The sequence below is a fragment of the Aethina tumida genome, chromosome 3 (genome assembly GCF_024364675.1).
Source record: "Aethina tumida isolate Nest 87 chromosome 3, icAetTumi1.1, whole genome shotgun sequence".
NCBI lineage: Eukaryota > Metazoa > Arthropoda > Insecta > Coleoptera > Nitidulidae > Aethina > Aethina tumida.
The window spans coordinates 25362079-25374408 of record NC_065437.1 but is presented as its reverse complement, the minus strand read 5'-3'; the positions used below and the strand labels follow the sequence as shown (position 1 = coordinate 25374408).

At 30.7% G+C, this 12330-nt stretch overlaps 1 protein-coding gene across 1 annotated transcript; it reads right to left on the bottom strand.

Annotated features, from left to right (window-relative positions):
- Positions 1-616: 616 nt before the first annotated feature.
- On the bottom strand, positions 617-7441 carry LOC109600994 (androglobin). The gene is made up of 12 exons (XM_020017192.2): positions 7339-7441; positions 5970-6101; positions 5647-5917; positions 4810-5286; positions 4456-4753; positions 4299-4405; positions 4036-4239; positions 1812-3981; positions 1549-1743; positions 1171-1485; positions 949-1112; positions 617-893 (listed from the first exon to the last, which is right to left on the bottom strand). Exons 2-12 carry the CDS (start codon positions 6033-6035, stop codon positions 703-705), a joined length of 4458 nt encoding a protein of 1485 aa, XP_019872751.2. The 5' UTR covers positions 6036-6101; positions 7339-7441; the 3' UTR covers positions 617-702.
- Between the last annotated feature and the right edge of the window lie 4889 nt (positions 7442-12330).

Here is a 12330-nt window from a genome sequence, read left to right as displayed (position 1 = left end):
AATAGTAAATTACAAATTACCAATTAAAAATAAACTGTATAACAAATTGCTGCAACTACTTATGAAATATGTGTAACTTACCCAATTTGTAAAATATATGCAAATGGATGTTTCCAGCTAGAATTTTAATTTGGTCTTATTATTTTTCACTGGTAATTTATACACATAAATTAGACTAATTTACTACAGGATAGTCTGTACTGTACGATGAGCAGCGTCAGTGACTCTCACGGAACTCAAGTAGTTATTTCCAGTGTATATTAATTTACTTGTGAAGTTCACAATTTTAATAAGATCTTATAGTTGTTTTTATAGAAAAATAAGTCCGTTTTGTTAATATTGTGTTGTGCCTAAAGCGTCCGCACTGACTATAAAATAACTATAATAGAGTTCCTACAAGTGCTTTTTGTTGTAAAATAGTTCTTTTCAAATTAAACTGAACACTTAAACGAACTTGAAAAACAGGAAACTTTTATGTACACTTAAGAAGTCAATTGCTTTTAAAAAGTGAGATACTTAACGCAAGAACTGCTAATGTTTACACGAAAATACAATTTTTTCATACATTTAAACGCTGCAAACAAATATCAGTTTTAAAATTTTGAAGCAGAATGAATTTGAATCTAAAATATTTTATTCGTAAAAATAAGTAAATATAATAACTTAATAATAAATATAAATATTAATAATTTGTCATAGAATTCATTTTTTCTTCTTCTTTTTGTCGTCTTTTTTTCCACCTTTCGGTTTTTTATTTTTTGCAGCTTCAGCTGCATCTCTCTCTTTTTGTAGTTCCCTTTGCCACTTAATTTTCTTTACTGTATCGTCTATATACTTTTGCCTCTCTTGATATGATTCCGTTATCATTTCAGCAGACTCCCCGCGTATTTCGTCTTAAAGTCATTAAAAATGAAACACAAAATTTGTTCGATAAATGAAGAATCTTACCAGAAAACCAGTTCCTAAATATTTTTAAATTAGTTTTGTGATCTTCGTACATTTGTCTTTCTTTTTCCAAAAAGTTTTCTTGGTTCTGCGCAAACTCCTCCAACTTTCTTAAACGTTCTTCTTCTTCAGCCAGTAAATCTTTTTCGTTGACCACCGGGGGATCACTAAAATGTGATCAAAATTTAATGGGTTTTAACATTATTGAATCTAGAATATTCTTACATTACGTCATCTTCATTTCCAACAAGTTCTTTATATTTATCCATGTCAAATGGTGGAAAAATATTTGCGATTTGTAACGGATTATTTAAAAAAAGTCCTTCTTCGTCATCGTCTTCCTGGCTCCCCACTAGAGGCAACATAGAAGCGTACTTGCTAAATGATGTTTCTGTCAGCATATATTTTTCAGCAATCTCCATTTGCAATTTGTGTAAAGTCAATAAACTATCTGAATATGTCTCTAAATTATGAAGATTTATATCGATAGACTCCAGTTCAATTTCCGTATCAACTAACACTTTGTGAATAAAGTCCGTTCTAAAACAAAAACGTCAAATTAACAAATACGTTAAATTAAATGTAAATAAGGCGGCCATTAACCTTGCTACTGCTGCTTTCTTGATCCTGTCTGGGTCATTTTTCCACCATGATTCCTTGACTGACTTGCGTTTGTCTTCCGCAGATTTGTCTAAAAAGAGGCGAATTTGATCACCTTCGTTGTGTATCAACTCTAAATACCAAAAGGGGCGTTCAAGTTCCATAAGAAATTTGGAGTTTGGCTTTTTGTGTCTCTTCCTGTATTAATCAGATGACATAAATTTTATGAATAATTTTGACCATCCTAGCATCAATTTAATACTTACGTCAAACTATCTTCAACGGCTATTAATTGACTTTTCTTAATGGTTTCCACCATGTCCCACTCCTCAAGAGAGAGAGGCCAACTACCTTTTTTAACTTTGGCTTCTAATAAATAAATCGTTTCGGGTCCCGTTTTGTCCCCTTGTCTCTCAGACTTGAAGACAACTTTCTGTATACTTGTTCCAGATACCCGACTTGCCTTTTCTGAACCTTTTTTAAGCGTTCCCGTTGAAATTTTACTTTTCCTTCGTTTATTTGAATACTGCGAATCTGACATTGAATCAGAATCTTCGTGTACCAAAATGAAACTTGGTATCAATACTTTTCCAATTCCATTAACTTTTTTTAATATTCGCTTCTTGTAACGCAACGTTAAAGACATACATGCCCTTTCATGGGAACTAACTAGTCTAAAACTGACAACACTTGATGTTTGAATACAAATCATACAGTGGAACAAGGTATGACTATTCGATGGTATATAATTTTCTACTATTTTTTGAATTTGTAATGGCCTAGGTTGTATCAAAATTTTGTTTTCATATTGGGTTTTTAACGTGACGAGCATAAGCCTCCAGGGATAGTTGAATTCTGTTTTCGAATATCCATAACACACAACCGTGTATCCTGATCTGTTGACATCATAAGTAGCTGGAAGTACATTGCACGTCGCTGCACTTAGTTCATTGAATGTATCGTTGTCAAAGACACGAACCATATAACTGCAATTTTTTATATAAAATTGAATTTTAATTGGAACAGCAACGGGGCAATTAATGTAAAACACATGTCGACACACAATTGCCCATCCGTTTTCATTAATTAACTGGTGTCCTTTGAAATCAATTATTGTCACCACTGATTGCATATCTTCATAAATTTCGTACTTTTTAAATATGTCGTTCATCTCTTCACTGAACAAAAATCTTCTAAAAATTTGTGGACCTATATTCATTCGGCTCTTACTGGACATTAGTGATGTGTAAACTTTTTTACACAGTTCGAATATTGTAAGATGTTCGGGGTGCTCTGGCCGGTGTCTATTAAGAATTGATCGAACATAAATTCCCTTAAAAATTGCTTGTATTTTTACGGAACTTCTTTCCAGTAACTTGTAGAATTTTACATCTACATCTGAAAACTTGTCAAGAGTTTTACATATTCTATAATCGGGATCAAAGTAAATTCTTCTGAAGAAAATATGTAAAGCTCTTATTAAATTTTTGTGTTGTGATTTTTCCATGTAGTTCACTACCTCTTTTATCAAGGTATTGAACATAAATTCGTGGACATGTAGTTTCTCGTTTTTGGGTAAACATTGACTAATATAGGTGCGATGAAAAGCCCATTTTTGATCGCGGAATTCTGGCCTTCCAAAGGCTTGCACCAATTTACCGTAATTGCTACAAAAGTCTATGATAAACTTGTGAAACGTCTGAGCTTCCGATAGCATGGCCACCAGCACTTCTTCGCTGGTACCAAGTGTAAATGGTGTGTCGCAAAGGACATTACATACATACGGCGTATCAGACCTAATCCACAAACGAAATGTGTGTCTTCCCTTGGGCAATTCCAAAACAGCACTTTTTGAACCAACCGTTTTGAGTGAAAGTAAACAAGATCCAATTTCTTCCTTTTGCCAATTGTATTTCTCCACGACGAGATACGCTCGATTGTTATTCGATTTAATTTCTTCATTAATTATCTTATCGCAGGTGAATTGTTCTTCACTCGACTTTTTCCATCGCAAAATCAACTGATAACACTCGTCTATGTCCGTAGATGGCTCTTCAACTTTCTCCACTTCTACATTTCGTTTGTTTAAAATCTTTGGGTTACCAACAAGAGTTAAATTAAATACGAAATACTTCGTGTCCAGACTATCAACGAAACCATACAAGCATTCAGCTCCAAAGCTGCATTGAGAATTATTGTATGTTATATACTTTAATTCGGGCTTCGGTTTTCCTTTTATTGGAGCATTCGACTTTACAGATGGATCTGCTAAATCACTTATGACACATTTTCTTGGAAACTTGTTTGGCTTATAATATATGGCTACCGTGTTTATTTGTTCGCAAAGTTGTTGGTGATCGAGCCAAATGCTGGGATCAGGTATAACGACTTCAGTTTTAGCTTTCTTTTTCTTATCCTTCTTTCCTTTTTTCTTTCCTAAAATAATTGATTAACATTACTTTAATGTTTTGACGTTTTTAGAAGTAGGACCTTTCTTGCTGTCTTCTTTTTTGACTGTTTCAATTTTAGTGGTGAGTTCAAGAGACAATCTACTGGGCAAAAGCTGTAATCCATCTTTTCTAAAAGTGCTTACCACGCGTAAGCATCTAATATTATCCATATCAACTTTAAGAGGTAGTATACCTTCTTTTTGTGCCCAATCTGTCCATCTAAATGTTTTCCAGAGTGGTAGTTCTTAAAATATATAAGGTATATAGGTAATAAATAATAATGTAATGCTAAATTTATTTTACCTGGCCATGGTTCAGGTTCAATCATAGGAATATCTCTTGTTTCATCAATTAACAAAAAATGGGACCAACACGGGGAGATATCCATTACTTGATCATTATTGAGCTTCCTAAAAATATATTTCTTTAATATAATACGTAAATTTCAAACGTATTTTACCTTAAATCATTACAACGTGCAGCAACGTGATGCCAAAGAATTCCATCATCTATTTCCTCTTCTTCAGTTGCTCCCTTTTTCTTACCCCCTTTGGATTTCTTACTAGATTTATCTGATTTTCCCGACTTCTTGCTAGATTTGTCTGATTTTTTGCTGGATTTGTCTGATTTTTTTGATTTGCCCGATTTTTTGCTGGATGATTTGGATGACCCTGATCCTGGCCTTTTCCCATCACTTAACCATTCGTATTTTCGACTGTATGATTTACAAACGTCCCAAATTTCTAAAACACTTAGTTCTAAAATAATTAAAAAGTTAACAACAAACGATGATGCAAATGTTTATGATTAAAACCTTTAGTATTAAGTTTAAAGGGACACCAGCCTGTAAGGCACTGAACAATATCAAAATCTACAAGCTCATTACTTTTCGTCCATGTCAGACTAGCTACTTTAAACAATGCTTTAGCTAATAAAAATGGCCACATTTGTATTGCTTCTTTAGGATCAACAATATCCGACTTCTGGCTGCCCTTACTTTTTTTACTTCCCTTACTTTTTTTACTACCTTTGCTTTTCTTGCTTTCTTTACTCTTCTTGCTGTCTTTACTTTTTTTACTAGCTTTGTCACTTCCTTTTCCTCCCTTTTTATCCTTTCCTTTTTTCTTACCGGCACTTGTAGGGATTATTTTAGGGGGAGGTGGAGGTGGTTCAATTTTAGGTAGCACATAAGATGGAAGCAAAATTTGACCGTCCTTATTTAAAGGTAATTTATCATCGACGTAGATTTTTCTCCATGCTCCCATCCAAAATAACCTCACCACGTATTTACCTTGAACATAATAGAATTAATTCACAATTGTCTTCCATTTCTAAACGGGATGCAATAAAATAATATAGTGATGTGTTTAATCTTAGATATTCATATTAGAAATAAACACAAATCAAATAGATTTATGAAATTGGCTGCCAAGTACTCTTGCTACTCATATCAGATTTATTATTCAATTTTGCATGATTTATTATAAGTGTAATCATCCATCTTTGGTCTAGCATAATGGCAGCTAAATGGTCGATAAGTTCCATATTCTTTATTGAAATATTGTGGCCAACTTCTAGATTTATGATCGTGTACTTCATAAATATATAATTCTGTGTAAGCATAAAAATGTACCAAATTTCAGTAATTTACCTAATTGATTAATTTGTGGCTTGTGGGTTTGATTTTTTCCAGCCTTTCCTGTTGAGTACACATGATGCCAGGGTCTCCAACATTCATTTTCGGTAGTCGGCGTGTATATCGCCGACACACCTTCTATTTTAAAAGCATTTTTATTCCCCAAATATTCTAACATATTAACTGCTGAAATAAAATTCCTTATAAATTCACTATGCAAAATATGTCGACTTCCTGGTATTAAATTTGCATATTCGGGAAGATCCAATGTTATAAATGTAGGTTTCTAAAATTCTTTAAATTAAATTCATTACACTAAACTCATAGGCAATTAATACGTCGTAGAATACTTGTGGTGGTCGTTTCCATACACAAATTTCTGATGTTATACTGGGAGGTAGCATGACATTCTGTGGATCCTCGAACAGGGAAACTACGCAAGAACCTTCCCTAGGTGATTTTCCTTTATCCTATGTAAAAAATATTTTGTATAATTAAATTTAACTGTAACATAACTGTGAAATTATGAGTGTCATTCTAACATTCTAAAAATAAATTTATTTGTATTGGGTTCATTGGAATATCCTTGTTAAGATACACTTGTGTTCCAAACGTAGAACTTCTATTGTAACCCTCATAATAATATATGTGCTCTTGTTTGAAACGTAAAGTATGTACTACAGAATAACCCGGAAATTCGAGGTATCGTTAATATAAGTAGCCAACAAGTACGCCATTACATCATACTTTATATAGATAACAATGTATCAAACTTTTATGACACTGTAAATTGGACATACTTCCCTTACATAGAATAATGTTCATAATTATTGCAACTTATTAAAATATACTTGCCATATATTTGGAGTATGGTCATGTCAATGCCACGGAGTTGGGGCAAAATTATAAAACAATTATACAAATTGTTAATGTTAAATAAAAATAACACAGGTTTATTTATTAAAATCAATTCACAAAAATGGACAGAATCAAACTTATATGGACTCACCTAGTAATTTTTAAAATCAAAAGCTGTTTATAAACCAATTTTACAACAAAACTATAGAAAAAATCATTAAAACAAATTTTATATAGAGCAATTAACAAAAATATGAATTTAAAAATAAATTTTACGGTAAATTAGATTTTAATAAAAAATAAAAGATTTTTGCTAATCTAATAATCAGTTTTGCCACCACTAGCAGCAATTCGACGTGGCATGCTTTCTAATTAAATTATTAATGCTTTCTTGGGGAACATTTCCCCATTCTTCTAAAGCTGTATAAGTTGTTCTGCATTGCCAGGGATATTTTGGCGAGCTCTAATTTTTCTTTTAACGTTATCTCATAAGTGCTCAATGGGATTAAGATCCGGCGAACAGGAAGGCTATAATTCGGTCACATCTTCCATTACCAAACAATTTTGAAAATGTGAAATTGACACTGTACAAACAAATCTGCATTTAAATTTTTTTACCAAAAAAACGTTTGCTGACTAATTTATTTTTTTTTTTTCATGAAAAACAATTATTTTTGGTGAATACTGAGTGATTCCACATAAGTTTGGTTGTGTGTATATGTAACATTTTAAAGAATAGGAATATAGTAGCTTTTATAATATTGTATAAAAAAACAATAGCAAATTAATATTAATTTAACAGTTTACATTAAACATAAAAGAGTTATTCAGATTCTTATTGCACCATACCTTTGCTTTGTTGTCCCATTTTTCTTGATTATATTCCGAATCTGACCAGAGTCGGAAGGGAAGAATATCTTGCTCCAACCCTTGTGGGTAAGAATTAATTGGAAACGGGACCGCCTCACTCATTACTCAAACTGACATTGACATTATGAACATTACAAATTAAAAGTATTAATTTTACCGTTTCCATATTTTAATCAATTTAGTTAATAACATAGGATCGATGAACCTATTGTGCATCATTAAATTCAGCTCATTATCTCACCAAAACGATATGATCTAGAAATTGCAGCATCACAATAATTTCATTACCGGTTTCATTGGCTACTGTCTTCTATTATGCAAAAATTTTATTATAATTTGCAGTTGGGGAAATTTATACTATAAACTATGTTGCATGAACAAAAGGATGGCATTAATTTATCAATTCATATCCGCAAACTCATTTGGTTTAACAATTAAATGTTAATGACTGGAAATGTGATAATCGTCGTAATTTTTTAACCTTTGGACAAAAGCCCCATTGACTTCAATGAGCATAATTCACATAAGCAATGAGAAATATATGAACTTAACATAGTTACAGAAGATTCATTCAGTAACTTATTTCTTAGTGTCACATTTACCTATTGTACTGTATAAAATAAAACATTTTTATTGTTACTAAAACAACATCAAAAGTGTTCCTTCGTCGTATGACTGTAGCAAGTGGTAAATGGTTGCATAGGCGTATCTCACTCAAACTTTAGTGCACAATACAAAAGTTATGGCTGTCAACGTTAAAATTGAAGTTACATCAGGTAAATACGAGGAGCGTGCTAAAGGCCACCATTCAGTCTCCCTGAAATAGGTTATGTGAGAAGTTTTATAATAAATTCTCAAAATATTTATTTAGTCGCGAAAAAGTTGGAGCGATGCATGCAAGTTTCGTGAATACACAATTTCCGGTTCGCTTCCAATACAGATCAGTTTATCATCGATAAAATGTACAGTTATTGGCATAGTTTAGGTAATAAATTCATTTAAAATGTTTAAAAAGTTATACGTCCCTGAAATGTATCAAAATATACAATGTGGTCCTTGAATTGAAAATGGATAAAGAAAAAAAAAACAAATTTCCTCTAAATGTCAATTTTATTCTACCAACTGGTTTGGTATATTGAAAAGAAACTTGTGTGATGCAGTGTATATACTTTATAAAAAGTATTTATAACCGTCCGCTGACGTTACATTTACATGTATATTCAATAAATAAAAAAATATATGTATTGCGTTCTGTTGCACTTAAAATCCAACGAATAATTCATCGTCCGGCATGCTTTAAAATGCATTCCATTTCCTGCTTACAATTCACTACCAAGCATTTGGGAGCTTAAATTTTTTAAGGTATTTTATTGAATCTACTGAGATCACTTTTTGCATATCAAAGTGTTGCGAGATGTCCTACATATTTTAAACATATTGATGTTGCCCTCTAAGCGGTTTTAGCGTTCAACTTGGCATTCACAAAAGTGGTGGCTTCTAAATGATTTAACAGTATGTATAATGTTAAATTTATGTTTCCTGGTTTTGAGGTATATTTCAAATGTTAGCACAAACAATTCCTATTTTTTTAAATTAGTAAAAGGGGATTTTTTGTATCACTTACACAGACAAATGAGAGGTTTTTTGATGTCATATTTCATTTAACTGCAGGTATATCAACGTTTGAAGAAAAAAATAAAAGTAACTTTAAATTGGGTTTCACAGTTCCTCAAAGCTTTTAATCAGCAAGAACAAAACATTTTGATTAGAAACCTGAACTACTAAAAGGTGTGTGCCGAATTATAATATATATATAAGTAAGTAATAAAAAGTATTATTGCCAATACTGTATTTATTTACTATTTTTTTTTTCTGTTATTTTTGTGTTAAAAATTACGTACTTTTTATTTTTCAATAGACAAAATTATAGACACTTTTTACTTTATGGTTGCTCTCTATGAATTTAAATCGATTATTTACTGGAAGTATAAATTAAATTAGTTAATATAAGTTAAAATATTTAACATTTTAAAAAGTTGCTATAACAGTGATCACTACTGTATATCAAAATTATAAGTAATATTAATTACATCTGATATGTTGTAAAGACCCTGTATAAAATGTTAACAGATGGAAAATACTACAAATAATTCATTTGTGAATGTATTAATTTTATAATTTTGGAATAGCTTACAAATTAATTCATTCATGTAAATATCCTCCTAACAAAGTGGATTTTGATTTCTCTCTAAAATTATATATATTATATTCTTCCTTTAATACTTATCCCCCATTTCCGAGTGACATTTACCTAATCATTTCTTCACAAATTCAACAAATAAATTTCCAAGAATACGATTCAATATTGAACATAACAGATACTTTTTAAAAAACGTTTTATTCTATTCACCCAATCGAATTGAACCCGTGACATCAATGAGCTAAAAATTGTATATTTATACGAGACAAGAGCGCACACACCCTCAGAAAAGTTGACGACTTGAGATAAAGTTACGCCTCGGCACAAAACTTCGAGCGTCAAAGGAGAAATATGTTCAGATGACGCGTGCCTCGTTTAGGAAACGAAACAGTCCAAACTCCGACAACGATCTTCCTGTGAGTCGTTTAATAGAGAAATATTTGAATAGCACACATACGTCAAACTTATCCTTTACTACAACGGAAACTTGTGATGTATGGCTTTATTTTATGTGATGTGTGGTTTTGAGTGTGTTACATTCTCATTATGATTTACTATAAATAGATTCTATTAATAGTAAATGTTTTTCTTTCCTGTCTGTGTCACCGGTGAATAAAAATTAATAACTTTGTGATGGCATTTCTATTATTTGATATATGTGACTTAATTATTTTATTGTGAATAAAAAATGGATTGAAAGGAGTTGGTAAAATATTTTATTAATGTTTCGTTAAGAAAATGGAACATAATAATGTGTCTTGTACAATGGTCACGTTCTTGATTAAATTTCTGTAAACAAGGCACCGTCTGGTCCAAAAAACCTTTTAGAAAAATGTTATTATCTTTCCCTTATTGTAGGTATATCTTTCAGTTGAGATTAAGGTTTTGCAAACATATTTTCTCAAGAAATATTAATCTTCATGAATAATGGCAGGACAAATGATTTTAATTTGTAATTCAGTAAAGAAAAAACTTACAGACAAATATTACTTTTGCTTCAGTAGTCTTAGAAGCCACGTTTCATCTTAGTTTTTTACGTAGACCCCAGACAATGATCAGAATAATATTAATTTACAAAAAATTAGCATTCGTTATTTATTTATTTTATTAGTATAACGAAGATATGTATGCTCTCAAATAAATATTCTAAAAATATCATTTTATAAAGCGATTAATGACGTAAGGAAACAAAGTTGACAGCTCAATCAGGCATAGGTGTAAGTCGAAACTCGAAAGGAATTGACAGAAAATCTTCCAAATAAACTTTAAAGCCTCAGCCCTAATCGAAAATGGCCGTGGGTTGGGTGAAGTAAACGTGACACTGAGAGGCCAAGACAAACACGTCGATAAACACATTAATCAAACAAAATTGTTCATCGTTGAGAGGTAAAATCGAATACCAAAAGCAGTGATTTTCAATGGATTTAATACTATGTATTTTGGTTGCAGAAAATATTGTTTAAATAATGGTGGATGCGCGGTTTTTAAATATAAATTCCAAAAATAATATATTTTCTTTCCTTAATATATATTTTAAATTTATCTTTAATTTAAGGTTTATTAAATATATTTTTATTCACGAATATAATAATATAAAAAATGGGTCCTAAAAACTCAAGATGTTGTAAATTTGGTGAATGCGCAAGTTTTAAAATCCATTTTCTAATTTATAATAATATCTAGTTGATCACATTATTCTATAGATCTAATAAAATCCTTTTTTTCTTTTGGAAAATTTAATTATTTTTAAATGTTTAGGTTTAAAAACTAAATTTTAAAACGAAGTATTTAAAGTGAAGTAAATAAAGCACTTTAAGCTTCTCAAACACATTTATTGTTTCAGGAATGTGAAAATTTATAAATGAATGAATTTAATTAGAGAAGTGTTTTTGAAATTTTGTTTTTCAAACATTAAGAGCTACATAGTACAAAAAAAGGAACAAAAAGAATATGTCATAAATTGATGGAAAAGAGGGGACTTTTACGATCCCCTTGACCCCATAAAAATATATCTAGATCACGCATTAGATAAATAGTGTCATTTTACCGAAAAAGTGTATTAAACAGCTTTTAGTAAATTTTATTCAGTAACTCAAATTCAATCAAATAAAACTTTTTATTTTTTTATATTAGAGTGGTTTTTATTTTCCATTTAAAATATTACGTTAAAAAATAATACGAATTATGTTCATTATTTAAAAAGAGCAAAGTGCTGATTCTTTATATATTTTATAGTTTTCCTGTGTCTCTGTGAAGCCTTCTTTCCAATAATCCTGACACTTCATACAGTAATTAAATTTTGCTGAAAATGATCACCTTGTCTGTCATTTTATTGTCCTAATTTAGGAGAAAGTTAACTAAACAATCCTCTTGTTTCTGAAAAAATCATGATTTTTAAATGTCAGCAAAAATCATGTGTTAATTTATTTCAGCACAAATTCGTCATTTTTCCACATCAGTTTACGGATTTGGGGATCTTTAAACTAACGTTCTTTGATACTGACAATTTCGAAAAAAAGGTGGAAAGATATTGAAATGGATGTTTTTTATTAAGGTCAGATATGTATGGAGAGGATTTAATACGACTTGCTTCGATAATAACATTCAAGATCTTCTCTTATTGGCCAAATTCAATTTTTGAAATCTAATATCTAATATTATATATTGAGATATTAATCTCAAATTACAAAGAAAGAAAGAAAAATAAAAATAAATGGTATAATTGTATAAAAGAATCATATTTGAATGTTGAAATAATATTCTTATTCACG

Excerpts from the sequence above, each read along its gene's own strand:
- LOC109600994 (XM_020017192.2), bottom strand. The coding sequence starts at position 6,035 with ATGCTACCTCCCAGTATAACATCAGAAATTTGTGTATGGAAACGACCA. Across the intron at positions 1,113-1,170 it reads GGAAATGAAGATGACGTAAT|TGATCCCCCGGTGGTCAACG; the intron begins GTAAGAATATTC and ends ATCACATTTTAG. Across the intron at positions 894-948 it reads ATTTAGGAACTGGTTTTCTG|ACGAAATACGCGGGGAGTCT; the intron begins GTAAGATTCTTC and ends AATGACTTTAAG.